Source organism: Monopterus albus, unplaced genomic scaffold (genome assembly GCF_001952655.1).
Source record: "Monopterus albus unplaced genomic scaffold, M_albus_1.0 scaffold31.1, whole genome shotgun sequence".
In the NCBI taxonomy this organism is placed as follows: domain Eukaryota; kingdom Metazoa; phylum Chordata; class Actinopteri; order Synbranchiformes; family Synbranchidae; genus Monopterus; species Monopterus albus.
This window is the reverse complement of record NW_018127911.1, coordinates 5,632,338-5,648,864: the sequence shown is the minus strand read 5'-3', so window position 1 is coordinate 5,648,864 and position 16,527 is coordinate 5,632,338. Positions and strand designations below refer to the sequence as shown.

The 16,527-nt window shown below is 39.8% G+C and overlaps 1 protein-coding gene across 1 annotated transcript in view; it reads right to left on the bottom strand.

Annotated features, from left to right (window-relative positions):
• Positions 1-16,527, bottom strand: part of triob (trio Rho guanine nucleotide exchange factor b) — a 69,183-nt gene that overhangs the window by 11,637 nt on the left and 41,019 nt on the right. Inside the window, exons 26-36 of the mRNA XM_020596609.1 lie at positions 16,047-16,166; positions 15,664-15,773; positions 15,450-15,519; positions 15,127-15,216; positions 14,769-14,861; positions 14,460-14,571; positions 13,957-14,147; positions 13,455-13,556; positions 12,213-12,352; positions 11,904-12,003; positions 8,130-8,382 (exon numbers count right to left, since the gene is read on the bottom strand). Of these exons, the coding sequence (XP_020452265.1) occupies positions 8,130-8,382; positions 11,904-12,003; positions 12,213-12,352; positions 13,455-13,556; positions 13,957-14,147; positions 14,460-14,571; positions 14,769-14,861; positions 15,127-15,216; positions 15,450-15,519; positions 15,664-15,773; positions 16,047-16,166 (1,381 nt within the window). The remainder of the gene's footprint in view (positions 1-8,129; positions 8,383-11,903; positions 12,004-12,212; positions 12,353-13,454; positions 13,557-13,956; positions 14,148-14,459; positions 14,572-14,768; positions 14,862-15,126; positions 15,217-15,449; positions 15,520-15,663; positions 15,774-16,046; positions 16,167-16,527) is intronic.

The window sequence follows — 16,527 nt, the reverse complement described above, 5'->3', positions numbered from 1 at the left end:
ATTACACTGCTGCCAAAAGAGGACAATATGACAACAGCTTTCACAGTCATTCAAGGATGTGGAGAGTATCTTTTGCTCTTGTCCAAAAATGCTAATGGGTCACATTCCAGGGATACAGAATTCTCATCAAAGCCTCAAAATGCACTTCTAAAAGAATGCTCACTTTCAGAGCAAAGCTACTCACAGCTGTAGCTTAAAAAAAATCAGCTCAGCAAAATCTCAGAAGAAGGTGTTTTCATTGTGCTGAGCAGCAGGTGACGTCCAGAGGGGTCCTGACAGCAAAAACAAGTGAACCTCTATCGGGGCTGAAATTGACTAGAGGGCACACGCCTACATCTCTCTGCTTCGTATTGTTTGCATCACATCACACTGCGAGTTGTTCAGCTTCAAAGCTGTATGTAGAAAACAATGAGATTGTTTAATTCTATCGATTGAAGCCTGAATACAACAATAATTTTTCACCTTTCACCACCTCACTTTGACAAAACCCAGGGAATCTGGATATATCTTCAGCATAACCTCAGTGATATTAGTCAGGATCATTCAATGACTTTGCAATATTCAGCTGCTTCATGAAAGATTTACTTAGCCATCAGTCAGGTGAACAATAATTTGAAGATGTCCGGGCCAGGCTAGAACACAGAAGTAAACCATCTTATTATCCTGTTTTCATCCTGTGCTTTGTTTTTACCAGATAGAGTCATACGGATACTGGTGCATCTCCCAGGAAGTGGGAAACTCAAACTGCTCTGGAGGCCTACAAAGGTTATAACCAAAGGTGTGGAGGGATCATCTGTTTTGCTTGAAGGGTATTTGATGGAGAAAATTGCTATTGCTTACCGGTAAATGTGTCAGTGGAGCTGTAAAAACGGGTCCAGAAGAGAATCAGAAAAAGGCCCAGGAAACAAAGATCACTAAATCAGTGCTGGCCTTTGACGATCCGGTATCAGAAATGACCTTACAGGAGGAGCTGAAGGAGGCCATTGAACAGATTGCCTCTTTCCAATTAAAAGTGATTTTACATCATTATCGTGGCCTTCAAACACATGCAACCTCACTGTTTAGTAAATATTTTGTGTGATTCACCCGCCCTACAGCACTAAATGAAAACCAGAGTCACAGCTGTTTGTTATGATTGTGCCCTGGAATGTTTTAGTCACGGGTACAAAAATGGAACCTATATAAAGCTATAATTCTTATGAGTCAGACCTTTGCTATTATTACTGGTCTCTAAGGACTATCAACACTTCCCTTTTAGAGATCAGTATTCTGTTACTTTACCACATAACAACAGTACTTTCTATTCATTATTCATACTAAAAGTACTAGTGTTGACTAGGCCTTTGAGTTATTATGGTGTTTAAATCATCAGTAGTTTGAAATAATGACTAATGTAAACTAGGGCCCATTCTTCTAGTTTTCTTGTAACTGATAGATGGCACTGGTGACCTACAGCCCCCCTACTTGTGTCTATAATGCAACACTTTGGTGGAAACTGTGAAGTCAGACAAAGGTGTCAGGACTTTTCAGAGCTGACCGTGGTTCCTGCAGACACACTAGAGTCACAATCTAACATGTAGCCATGCTATTTGAATGTACTCTATATCTCAGCTGCATCAGAAGGTTTTGGGGCAGGTTTATTTGGGTTTCTGCTGAGAAACAATTACTTTCGCCCTATTGAATGTTATTCAAATACGGAGAAAATACAACACTGAGATTACTGATCTTAGTGGTCTCAGTTGTAGAGAAGTACTGCCTCCATAAGTTGCCATGTATATACACAGTACCAGACAAAAGCTTACACACATTTCCCCATTCAATTGTGAGGGGAATCCACGTTTATCTATACTTTGTAAAATGTACCTTCAGTAACTGAATCATGCATATGTGGTAAAACAAGTAAAGATAAAGCACTTAGTAACAAAAACACAAGAGGTTGTGTTAACAGGGTGTAAGATAGATGGAACATGGGGTCAGTAGCCTTGACGCATTCCTCCTCAGTGGAAAATAACCCTAGAGACAAACATACACACATAGAGGGCATGACCTGTGACCTTTGCCCTGCAGGGTGTTTTTCATTGTGGAGACACCTCAGCTGGTCAGGCTTTCATTGATGGGAAACAGAAATGTGTGACACATAGATTGTTTGCATGGGTGAATCTAGTTATGAGTTGTTTGTCTCTCGTACCTGCTGTTTTTATTATGATGATTACATTGGAGTCACAGAAGCAGGTCACAATGTTTTGTCAAGATTAAATTGCAGTAGTGCTACATTTATTAAGGCATGATTCTTAAAGACTTGCCACTATAGTACATCTCTCAAAGCAAGATGTTTTACTGCTCATCCTGTAAGTGAGTTATTCAGTGTGCTTTACATGTTGTACTACCTGGATACACAAACTATTTGCTCTGGTTTACAATCATAGAATTCTGAGCTTGTTCATGAACAGCATTCCTGGGTTGAAAACAAAGATGACAACAAGAAATGATATCGTGTCCCATCACTCACATTTGGAAAGCTTGTAACTAAAACACAACATTATGAAATATAAGCATAATGAATACAAATTTGTGCTAGACTAAGACTATACACAGTTATTATTATTATTATTTTTTATTGCGGGACATTTACCTGAAACTGCAATAGCATGAACTTAATATATCAAGACTCTATTAGAGCAGTTTATGAGTATCTCCTTTATAATTCTACAGTAGCAGTAACCATAAATGAGTATCAGTATAGTAACATAAAAAATGTTTTGGAGAATTCAAATAAAAAGGTTTAGGGGTAGTCTAAAGCAGGCCTTGAAACGATGTAGTAATATTCTTGTTAAGCATGCTATAATGACAATCCGGACGCAATTCTCTGTGGAGTGATTTTTGATCAAAGGTATCTTGTTCATGTCCTAATTAACTAATCAGTTCACCCATTTCAGAGGTATACTGCTGAGATGACTGTGATAATCACTGGGGTCATACACTTCTGCTGCTTTAAGTAGCATCACTGTTTGGCACTTGATACAAATACTGTTATTGTGCATATAGCACACAGATACATACACACAGATACATACTGGATATATTGAACATACTACTATGCATTGGATAATGTGATGTTATTTATCACTACAATTTGATGCATGATATGGTGTGCACAGTTAAATTCACTCACAATACAGTTAAAATTTCAATGACAACAATGTACTAGCCACGGAATACTCGCAGTTTATCCCCCCCACCCCTTATAGAGCTGGTTGGATTATGTAAAGAACAACCAGATATATTGATTGATGTTCTTATTTACAAAAAATAAGAAGTCACTGGTGTATGGAGACCACATGATATATATTGCTAGGCAATGCAATACATTTTGTGATGTTTTTGTATTGCAATACTCGAATTTCAATATATTGTCCCATCCCTTCACATGTTTGTATAGACAATTAAACTTCAAACTACTACATCTCTACATTGTGCTTAACAACAACATGCAAAGGCAAATTAGATCTATATTAATACCATCTCCTCAGTATAACTCTACAGACTGATATTAGAGACCCACCACCAGATGCTCTGTCTTCAAATGTTTACTAATTCTTCTGCAAGCTACTGACATGCAACCATAATTCAGTCACTGCTCATTCATACAACTGCAAAGAACATGCTAGATTTACAACTCTGTGTGTGTGTGTGCCTGTGTCTCAGAATAGGAAGGATGGGAGGGGCTGCTGTACAACTGGAGTGATCCCAAAAGACTGTGCAGAAGCATGCCTGAGATTCCAAAGGTGTCACCAGGGGGGTGCACCTTTCATGCGGTCTTATCTTCCCCAGGAAAAAGTGATACAAACACACACAAACATCAGTAAGTGTGGCTGGACATGTGCTTTAAGGGGCAAAAGGGCAGTGTGTGGGAAAACTCCTGGGGGGGGTTGCCTGGCTGATTCTAAAACTGTGGACAAAGCTGAAGAAGGCTTAGCCCCCAGCAGCCATAGTTAGGGAGGGTGTGGTGATGGAATGGAAGATACAGAGTTTAGAGACCACCCACTGCAGATTGTGGCTAAGCTAGTCTGATCTTTGGGTGTTTTAATGCTTTATTAAACAGTATGGGGCAGATAAACTGAAAATGGACAACATTTATGAAACTGCTGATTTCTATTCCACTCCATTTGAGCCCATTATTTTCTCCTCTCTCCGAGGCCTACAATAACACCTATGCAGCACCAGCATGATCTGGCATACATATGGGCACAAAAACATAATTTTGTCAGTTCGGTTTTAGTACTGTAGATTTAATATCTCATCACATAACAGTGCACTCACCAAATTATTTCCACAACATAATCCACACTTGATACTGTCTGCATTAAGCTCAGGTGACTATGGCTGTGGAATCTCAACAAAAAAGGACAAGCTGTAAATAAGAAAAAACTGTAGAATGGTGGTTGTTTTCTGCACAATACTAGTGTCACTGTCACACTTGAAACTGTTGTATTGTTGTATCCAGCTTTTTTCCCTGCATGCTTTGTAAGCAAAAACTGTCTTTACTCTATGTCATACAATCAAAAAGCCTCACTCAGATTTTATCACCATAACCTCATTACATCTTTATTATAATATGAACAAACAATAATACCAAACAGATAAACTAGAACTAATGATTCATTTATACCATTTCTCTTTATTGTACAGTATTAAGTCTTCAGTTAACAATCAAATGCAGCCTATAAACCACATCTTACAATCTCCAAATCAAGCAAGACCTACCTTAACATAGACATACAGTATTGTTTGTTTGCATAAGCAGAAGAGCAAGAAAATGACTTCTCTGCTATTTATTAAGCTGTTACTCATGTTACTCATGACTGAGGCACCTACCCAGATCCAGCAGCCAGAACTTGCAGTTGTCAGAGTACCTTCCCTGTGCTGAATCCATGGAGCAAAATGGATTTTGAGACACTAAGGACTCGATTCCACGGGCCATCTCAGCCAAATATCAAGCCACTGGATTTTTAACTTGAAAGATTCCCTCAGAGCATCTCCACAGGTACGACAACTGACTTCAAGTCCTTTTGCAAAACCTAAAATTGTTTATGAAATTACTGATAGTTAAAAGTAAAAATTATTCTGCTGCAACTACGTGGATGAAATTTTATATGAGAAGTCCAGTGTGAGGAAAAAGCAAAAGTCAAATGCAGCATTAGAGAGTAGGATGTTCTCTCTCTCTCTCTCTCTCTCTCTCTCTGTCTTTGTATCTCCTTCCCTCCCTCATGAGTGGGCTGCTGTGAGGATATTGGGCAAGTCTCCACTGTGCCTCTCCTGTTCCAAAGGGATGTCTGGAAACATGCAGCACATCTACCGTATAACCCTTTGTAGAGGCACCCACTCAGTTTGCGTGGGTGGGCACATATTTTGCAGTGATTAGGATGCATACAAGTTGTGCAGTATGCTTTGGATAAATATAGACTTGGTTATGAAATCCATCAGAAGTGAACAGCAAAATGCTCGAGGCATCATAGTCAGTGGATTGTTACAAATTTCTAACAGTTTCTGCAGAATTTCCAATGGGAGTTTTCAAGTTTTGTGACTAATAGTGTATAAAAACTATGTAATTCTGAACATCTTCACTTCATCTTAGAATGTGCCTATACAAACTGAGCAGTCTAGAGCAGCTATGCAGGGTAGATGCACAAAGATCTCCCTGTTTAACTGTGTGTGTGTGTGTATCTACCTGGGCTCCAAACACACTTCCTGTAAGAACATGCACACACACCACCCTGCACATATATCTGCTCCTTACAAATTCCTTTACTCAATAACACTGTCAGTAACTGTGTATCTTTGAATGTATTCAGTGCTGAGATGCACCGAGAGTCGACCTGCATGTTTTAACTGATTTGGTAAACAGAGGAATTCTAGTAATCACACTGAAAATGTCAACATGTGACTATGTATAAATATGAACAACACAGGATCTGAGTGTAAGAAAACGCACACACACTGAGCACACTATAGATGTCAACTACTGTTATTTAACACTAAAACATCCCATAATCAGAGCAGATGACCAAATGCCAGGTACACATTGTATAGTATGTGAAACATTTGCTTCTATTCCACCTGACCCCCTAAAATGAATTCTTCCTTTGTGTGAGACACAACAGGAAAAGGTAAGGTTTCCCAGACAACACTCTGATCCCTTAAAACATCCCCCTTCCACAATAGTGGACAAAGTGGCTACATGGTTGGTGGTAAGCACAAAAGGCTGACAAAGTAGCAAAGACATTTTTGTCATCCTTGTCTTCCTCCTCCTCAGCAATTGTTTTTCACCACAGTAATCCCTGCAGTGAGTAACCTGTCATCACTCCCTCTGGCCACACACACACAAATGCACATACAAACACTAAGGGCTAGTTATGCACAGCCAAGAAACCAAGGAAAGACAGATAAAAACAAGAACCTTTGAGATGAGCAAAGTGACGAAGGAGTTAAAAGGATAAAATTACATGGAATTGTCCCTCTTCTCCGTGTACTGTACTACTGTAGTAAATCATTCAGCTAAATTACAAAGTGTACAAGCCAAACATCCTATCATTTTAAAAATGACTTTTCTCAAAACGACTACAAAGAATCTGCCAGCAAAATACACGAGTTTCTATGCTATATTACCATAGAAACAAGCAGCTCTCACCCACTTTTCCAGGTTAAAAAGGGAAAAGCACAAGCAGAAACTTCTGTCAAGACATGATGACAACAGCTCATGACGCCAACCAGTCAGTGAGGTCAGCTCTGTGTACAGAGCCGCCTCCTCTCACTTCCTTTTGTTAGCTATGTTTATTCTTTGTTTTCTACTTTAGCACTGGGTGGATGATGATTTCAATGTGCTTTTGGTCTCAAGAAAAATACACAAATAAGTATTTATAATTGTAATTGCACTCTGGCTTCCTCCCACAGTCCAAAGACATGTGGCTTAGGTTGATTGATGACTCTACATTTCCGTAGGAGTGAGTGTGTGTGTGTGTGTGTGTATGTGTGTGGTTGTTGGTCTGTGTGTTGGCCCTGTGATGGACCAGTGACCTGTTCGGGGTTTACCCCGCCTTTCGCCTGATACCGGCTGGGATTGGCTCCAGCCCCCCCGCGGCCCCGTTCGGGACTAAGCGGTGTAGAAAATGAGATGAGAATTGTAATTGCAAATATAGAATACACAGTATCCGTTTATCTGTCCATATGTCTAGAGTGATCAACACAAAGGCCTTACACTGTCCAGGTGCTGATATTAGATGTGTAATAAAAAGGCTACAGCTCTGGCTGCCTAAGTTCAGTGCGACGTCAAACAGTGTAACAGCAGATGCCAGTTGAATCGACAAACTCCCTAAAATAGTTTGAACTAAAATTGAACATTATCACCTTCATGAATGAAGAATTTTGCAGGACTGTTGTATTAGACAGTATTAATTTTAGTACCAGTACGTATTAAACTGCCAATTAAATGAACATACAGTCTGTGTGCCAGGCTGCTAGTGAATACATAATACGTGTGTCTGTGTATTCAGAAATAAAATCACAGTTCTAACAATAACCTGTCGAGTTGTAATTCAACAACATTTCAGTTTTTCTTTACCTAGTGTGATGTTAACTCACATGCAGACTACGTAAAACACCCCATGGGAGCCACGTTATTGACTCCTCTTAATAAGACACTTTGGGCTCAAAACAGATTAAGATTCTGCCATCACATGACGGTACCCACCCTCACAAGGCCGTTTCATATTTCACGTCTGTTACAATGGAGAGGCATGCTGCTGCATGTTCAAGACAAAATAAGGGTTTCTGATGGTAATACAATCTGTAGATGCTAATAGCACTGGGAATTCAAAGGTTGAAATTATTTTAAGATCATTAAAAGTGAGCTTTGCTTTAAGTGGACTTTCCACAGTTGCATAGCAACATTTACCATAGAACTACATGTAAGTGCTTCTTCAAGCAGCTGTCTATTAAGAAGAGAAGATTCTACAGATCTTCAATGCTTGCAAATACAGTACACATCCTATTAGCTTTCCCTGATGTGTCAAGTTGTTTATATGTGCATGGATGTGACAAACAGCTGTTCGGTGAGATAAGAAGATTCCTACCTTTGTGGTTGAAGAGTCCTTCCATCTCCATGGAGGACCTGGAGTGAGCAATACAGAGTATAGAGCAGGGTACGATGCCCTCCTGGGCTGGAGAGCGGTCTGTGGTCCGCACCAGGCACCAGTCCGGCTTGTCGTGGAGTCGCTCCAGAACCTCCACAGTCTGGCCTCTGCGCACCGTCAGCTCCCCACTGCTGCTGCCATTACTGGCCACAAAGTCATGGATCACCACAGTTAACTCACAGCCACCGGAGAGCTGGGAGGGAAGGAGGAGAAAAGAGAAAAATCTGGTGATGTTGAGCTGTAAACAAATGTTGATATTTGTTCATTTTCTCTCTACTGTTTGCACCAAGCATAAATTTAGACCTCCACAGGCCATGCTGTGAGGATAAATGATATGCGCCATATCATAAAAAAGCAAATATACTATAAATAAATACAGCCTGGGTGTATTTTGTAGAAAAGACATCACAAAATCACAAATGTCCCAAAAACATTACTGGTGTGCATATGGATTTACAGACTAAGTGTACTAAGCATAAATAGTTGGACTCCAGTCCAAATATGCTCTGGCCCTCAGTCCAAGATAATCTGCAACAGTAGCCAGCAGCCTGTTTAGTCAGGATGATTCTGATCTCTTGCTGCACTAACAATATTTAGCATACATAGTATGGTGAATTAGGTGGCACAGTTGTGCAGTGGTTAGCGCTGTCACTTCACAGCAAGAAGGGTCTTGGTTTGAGCCCGGGCCGACCCGGGGTCTTTCTGTGTGGAGTTTGCATGTTCTCAATGTGCCTGTGTGGGTTCTTTCTGGGTACTACAGCTTCCTCCCAAAGACATGGAGCTTAGGTTGACTGGCGATATAGCAGTGTTTCTCTACATGTCAGCCCAGTGATAGACTGGCGACCTGTCCAGAGTGTACCCTGCCTCTCAATGTCAGCTGGGTTTGGCCCCAGCGTTGTAGATAAAGGAATGAGAATCCTCTTGGAAAAGACTGATAAACAAAGAGAATAACCTACACCCAATAGTATATGTGCAGATAGTGTACAGTCATATAAAGAACTGAAGGACAAAAAAAAAAAGCTATTCTTCATCAGGATCATGGACAACTGAGTGTCTCTCCCTGAACTCCACTATAGACACAAATTAAATTCCCTGTTATTTCTCCTACATTTAAATAATCTTATTTCAAAAAAATAAAAAGGTAAAGATACAGAACTATAAGTACTTCATAAGTTGACACCAACAAGCACGACCATTAGGTAAAAAATAATTATGACTTTACTAAATGAAATTAATGGGCTTCTGAACAAAAAGCAAATATTCTCAGAAAACATCCTTTGCTAATATCATACTGTAGGTTCTGACTCTGAAGCAGCACCATAAAGTAAAAGTGTACATGCACCGGTGACTGGTGAGTCATTCTAACACAGCTGAATAAAACGTCACTCTGACGATATGTCTCTGATCATCTGAGTGGCTATGAAAAGAAAAGCAATATGCTCACTGCTTTTTCAAAGGTATTTTTCAAATGCTGCTATTAATGCTTCTGTTCTGTGATCACAGGAAGTTATACAGTGACAGTACACCAGAGGCTGCATAGATTCTGTTATCGCACAAAAATGAAATACAGAGAGATCACATTTCTCATAATCTGGAGCAGAGTTAAATGAACTGGCTTGACTGAAAACAATAACTGCAAGTGAAAACCAGAAATTGTATATAGGGACAGAGCTTTTAAGATCAATGTCATGTTTTAGCCCTTAATTCTTCACTGATCATCAGCTCTTTGCAAGTTGAAATGTTATGATTTTAATATAAGTAAAGCAGATTCACAGGTAACACACAACTCTGAGCCAGGAAAATCAGATTCTATAAAACATCTTGACATTTACATTAAACACAGTCAAAAATCAGATGAACAAGGCCTACGGTGTATAAACAATTTAACATTATACCATTAGCCATATAGTTAATAATAACCAAATACCAAACAGTAATATTAATACTGTACATTTCATGCTTTCAGAAATTAACATTGCTGACATAACTTCCTTATTTATAGTATTTAAATGTGTGTGGTCTTACATGTTCTTTGTGTCATTAATAGACAAAAATCGATTGCACTGATAGTTTCAAAGGTGAATTATGCCTAAATGTCAGAATGGTGCTTTTATTTATTTATTTTTTTCAAATACAACAAAGCATAGTATTGACAACATACCCTTTGGTAGTGTGGTAAAGCCAAAGAGCTGAGGAGCTGAGAAACGGGACGAGAGCTCCTGATCTCAAGCTTCTCCATCGTTCTCCACTCCCTCATTATGAGGTAACAGAGCTTGAAAACTCTACAGCCCAGTCTGATCTCTGTGGCAATTCACTGAAGTTGTCCGAACTCAGAAGATGCTCACTCCAAACTCACTACAAGAAGATGCTCACTAGAAAAACCAAATTGTCTGGAAAATAGCAATTTTTTTTTTATAGAGTGCTCCCCCAGGGCAAACAGTTCCAGGTAATTAAAATCCTGATCCATTAGAAAATCCCAAGGAAAGTCGCTGCTGCCACAGTCAGCTGCATTCCTCTGTGGCTGCTTACAATCAGACTATTGAAGCTGAAATGATTCCCTGTTGGGCGTCTCTTCCCCTGTACGGAGTAGTTAGTCTATCCTTGTCTCTAGACAACTGTTTCCACGATTTACAGGTAGCTCACTATTTTGCATCAATCAACAACAACAACAAAATTCACCAAAAAAGATTTAAGGAAAAAACCACAGCTATTGCCTAAATCTTTCCACGTTTGAGGCAAAGTGCAAGATTGATAGCTGTGAGGACTTAAAACTGTGCTCTCCTGTCTGGCATACAGACGAGCATCCTCTGTGAAAAGAGTGTGGGAGGCTGAAGCTGCTGACACACAAGTCAGTCACTAAAGCATAGACACACACAAGAACATGGGAGCACACACCCGCACTAACACAAACACACCACTGTCACTGCCTCTTGAATGAGCAGCCTCACAGAGAGTCCTCACAGAGAGAGAGATAGAGAGGCATTCAGAAAGTGAGAGTGATGGACAAAATTTATAATTGCATGCGTTAATGTGTGCTTAGATGTTTTATACACGTGAGTATGTCTTAAACAAAGGGTGCAGTAGCAAATTAATTAGTGTCTGTGATAGTTCTGATGCAAGCAGACAAACACAGCTAATTCCCTTAATTTCCTAATTACAGTATAAGAGTACGAGCTTCAGCTGGGGGAAGTCCAAGTGAAGTGTGAAAATTAAGACCTCATGTAAGAGTCCAGCTACAGTTTATAATTAGTGTGACATAAAACTATGGCAACATTTTTATCTGTGTGTGCTGGTGCATGAGTTTGAGCTTTACCGTTGCTCATACTGAGCGTAGGAGGACAGGCCTTCTGTGGTGCTATTACCAGATATAACCACGGCTGACTGTCCCTGAGCCCAGTGAATAAGATTTTCTCTCTCTTACACACATAAACAAACACACACACGGTCACACAAGCACATGATGCTTCAAACCTTCGTTTGATGGACTGTCAAAGTCTTTCATAGGGAACAACTTGCATAGCAGTGCTTTACCCAGGCTCCAGCTTCTGACAATCATGTCACTGTGTGACAGCGTGACATGGACAAAGGAGAGCTGTTCAGACTGGATGAACTGACGAGATGTGTGGGGCATGAACAATTAAAGCAATACCACTATGATGCTGCCTAGTTGAGGCAGAATAGGTGGGGAGATTGCACGCGTGTGTGTGTTCCTACCTTATCACTGTCCAGTGTGTTCTGGGAAGTCCGTGAGGCGATGGAGATAGTATCCGGTTGGCTGCTGGCATCTCCCTGGCTGTCCAGCTCCTCTCCATCCCTGCAGGCACACACAGTCATTATAGTCATCCTCTTATTATTATTATTATTATTATAGTATCAATGATCATTACATTTTTAATAGACATATTACCGGGAATATTAGTTAGTTTTTTACAGTTTCTTTTTTTGCCGCATATAGAAAATATAATCAATATTCAAAACTCCTTAACAAAAAGTAAAATTGAGAGTAATGCACCGTTAGCTTACCGTCTGCCTTTATGTTTAGTTGTGGTGGCTTTAGGGATGTGGATGGGTTCTTTCAGAGCTCCACGCAAATGAACAATTCGCTCCTGGATGACCTCTCGAATGTGTTTGATCCAGTCCTGCTTGTTCTCGATGCTTGCAGCCTGGGACAAAAGACATGACTGGGTCAGACAAATGTTAACATTAAACATTTCAGGGTTGTACAGTTGTTCAGTCTGGTCTTTTTTCTCCCTTTTCACATACAGACAAAGAATATTAAATCAACAAAAGGAGATGTTAACAGCAAAGAAAAATAAAAGCACTTAAGCTAGTCACTCGACATGAATGAATGACTTGCTGACCCACAACGCAGCATCAGGTTTCACTTAACAACACTACTCAAATGAATGCTTTGATCTCTGCAATTTTGTACTGGAGTCACATGTTCATATTTAAACACAATGCAAAATGGAGACAACGGTGTCTCCTGATCCTCACTTAGGGTTTCACAGGCAGACTGGACATTTATTGTCAGACTGTGTTTGTTTACGTCACTGAGACAATGCGTAGACACTGCATTTAGCATACGACTCCCCCTCTCTGTGTCTTCTCTTTCCCCTCCTTCACTTAGCAACAAGCAGCACCAAGGCTGCTGTGGCACCATGTTACATAAGACATAGGATGATCATCAGAAGTTATGCAATAAGACAGTTGTACTGTACAGCACACATTCACACACTGTAACACATTGCAGATTGGGAACCACAAGCTTCTGTCATTCTCTCAGTCAAAAAAAACAAAAAACAAACACCTATCTAAACACACACCCTGAATAAAACATTACTTCTGACTCACTGCGTGAGAACTACTAAGTTGTGAGTTTGGATTGTGACCCATCGATCGCAATGCTAATGTTTCTGAGTGATGAGTGAATAAGTAGCAGAAAGTAGCACTCCACCCCCCTCCACAGAGTCAACTTTCTTGACTGAACAGAAGGAACTATGGAGGATTTAGTGGGGGTGGACTACAGACATGGAGCGACTCTTCCTCTTTATGTGTGAGCAATTTGACCAGCACAAGGGAAATACAGTGCCGAAAGCAGCACTGAAGCATATTGAGAAGCAAACATGTTTTGGTTCTGAGTTCTCACATGATCATGTACAACTGCTTTTTGCAAGAAGAAGACAAAGTTGTTAATGCAAAATATTAGCACACTGACCAAATGTTACCCTTTAATCTTGAGCAGTAACATGAAAACCTTGATACCTTGAGGACAATCTTGTTGTCTGAGGATGGCGTCCTGCCCACCCACAGGGCAAACTTACAAGGATCTCCCTCCACGTGTTCTGTCACTCCAAGCTCTGATGTCTGAGGAGGTGAAAAATGTTTCAGTAAATTTGATACATATGCAAAATAAGATGCAATAACAGTTTGTAACTCATATTAAAAATAATGTGTCACAAAGGTCTTCCAGCTGACTCAACTCCCAAGAACCAAGGAAGCAAACTGTGTCTTAAGATCATCAGAATAGTTTAACCCAGGAAAACCAGATACAACCCAAAAAAGAGCCCAACAGCATATGCAATGTGCTACAACTTTAGTCAGGCTATAATATGGCCTCACAATGCTATGATTGTGACTGACATTTAAAAGTACAGAACTCAACTGGACCAGCCCCAGTAAGTGTCATTGTACACCTAATTAAATTCTCATCTGTCTTAACTGCTACAAAATCAACCTAAACTCTCAAAATGAAGTTACTACTTACAAACAGCTTGCTCTTGTAAAGGTATTTGCTGCGCCCGTTGGAGTCTTTGACTTCTTTGCTGAAGACCAGGGACATTTCAAAGAGGAAGAGGTGTCGGTCACGACCCTTACGTATAAGTGTCTTGGGATCCCACACCTGGAAGGACTCCTGGAGTATCAACTCTCCCTGGGAGTCAATGTTCCCATCAAAACCTGGAGTAATGAAGTGAAACGAGGAGGAACAGAGCATTTTAGCCATGTCTGAATTTGCGTACTCTATGTACAGACATGTTTGTGGGTGGCAAATGAAGTTATGGCTGACTCACAGTTGTGTGACTTGCACTGAATGACTACTAACAGTGACCTGACCTGATTCCATTCACAAATACAAAGTGGAAGTTCAGTCAATAGCAACATTAGACAAGGACACATTCAGCGAGCAGGTGCACATTGTGCATCAAAAGACAAGTAAGAGAGAATGAATAGCAGAGGTGCGCGTATGTTTCAGTGTGTGTTTACATCTACCTTCCAGCATTGAGAGGTGCATGGCATCGTTGGCTTTCTTGGGGACACTGAGCATCACTTCAAGACCATCCTTGATCTCTCCTTTTCCTTCCTCACAGCATGTCAACAACTCCTACAACAGAAGCATACACCCACATATACACACTATGATATTTAAATAAAAGGGTCTATGACATGTTCTTAGTAACAGTAATAGGGATTTGCACACTAGTTTAATGTGTTTTCTTTGTGATGAGTGAATGTGTATCTGTTTTCTTTTCCTGGAAAAATGTACTCATGCTAGACCAGAAATGTAAACACCTACTGTACCTTGAGAAGCAGCTGGTACTTTGTGATTCTCTGGACTGGTTTGATCAGGTAAGAAGAAATGGAGTTGGCAAGACGATGCCTTTGCTGGATTTCCTGTAAAACCGAATGAAAGACACAGATATTAAATAAACTAAGGCCTTTGCTAATCAAAATCATAGACTTTACAGGCACACTAAAATATATTATATTGTATAAAATCTCACAGAAAAAAAAAATCTACTGCCACTTTATACAGTGATGATGGTACATCAGGTGAAAATCTTTTTTTCCCTGGAGCTGTATTTAGGCAAAATGTGAGATATCATTAATGTAAAACTAAAATCTTATTACACATCACGCAGCATTAGTGATTACTTACATCAAAGTAGGGTCCAGCATGCTCCAGGATGAGCTGAGTGGAGTCTGGCTTGTTCTTACAATAGTTCACATACATCTGGAACTTATCGGCCTGAACAGGAGAACAACATCAGTACTTTACTCACAAGATCTTATGCATCTTTAGGTAAGATGTGTAATAGCATACCGGCTATGTTTTGGTATTTAAAGTTAATATAGGCATAGTTATACAGAGAAGCAGTGCTGATGAAAAAAGGAAAATGTTGGCATACATTTGCAAAGGCTGAGGAATAAAGGTATAATCACAGGTCAGGAAGTCAGAACTTGTACAATATATTGTCTTACCCAGGTCACAAAACAATGGCCAACATCCTCTGGAAGCTGCTCATACTTCTCCAGCTCCTTCAGGAAAATACTGTACAGAGACAGAACGATTTAAAGGATGGACAATGAGAAGCTTATTGCCTTCTTCTGAAAAATGATTTCCACTTGAACTATATATTCTTAAACTAAAATGTATGGCAAAGAATACAGAATGTCAGATCACTGCTCTACTAACTTGTGGTGAAATTCGTAGAGGTCCTGCATGTTTCCAAATATGATGTGTTCCTTGTTTACAATACCAGGAGGAATCTCCTCCACGCCACTGGTCATCTCCCACAGGTATGTCTGCACACACACCAGAGCAGAACTCATTAAATACACACAAATCTCTGTGCCACCATTATAATGGATTTATTAAATGAGCTCCCCATAGAAGTATCTAATGAAAAGATAAGAACAGACAAAAGTGCAACATAACCAAATTCAAAGGAAAATGTTGATACAGTTTTAGGACAAAAGATAAAAACAAAAATCACAGCAGGGATAATGAAAATGAGTAAATCTGACGAAACACCTGTGTGAATAATTGTCTTTGTGTGTGCTTGCTAGAATGCTTACATCCAAACACTCCTGTAGGTCTCTGACGTAGGCTTTCTCTGTTTGAATCAGCTCTGCCATTATAAATCTGAAAAGACGTGCACATTGTGAGAGGAGGAAGAAAGTGGTCAGGTGCTTTAGCTGACCAAATATAAATAAAAAATGTAGTTCTTTTATTTTCTTCTGAGGCTTCATTTTGTTACCCAAAGACTAGTATCTAAAAATGTTAAAGACTGTAAAAGATAAACCTTTTAGCTACATTCTTTGTAAGTGATATAAATGCAAACCATACAGTTTGATGTCAATTTTGCAGCTTTTGCAGTAAATGATAAAAAAAACTATTCAAAAGTCATCATCTTAAAATTTGAGGATTTCAGTCTTCACTACGATGTGCTGATGTATGCTGCATAAATTAATATTAAACTCCACATTATTACTAACAATCTGAACTAAAAGCCTGGCTGTGTTATAAGATGCTGAGCATCCGGTGGCTGTTGGGAGA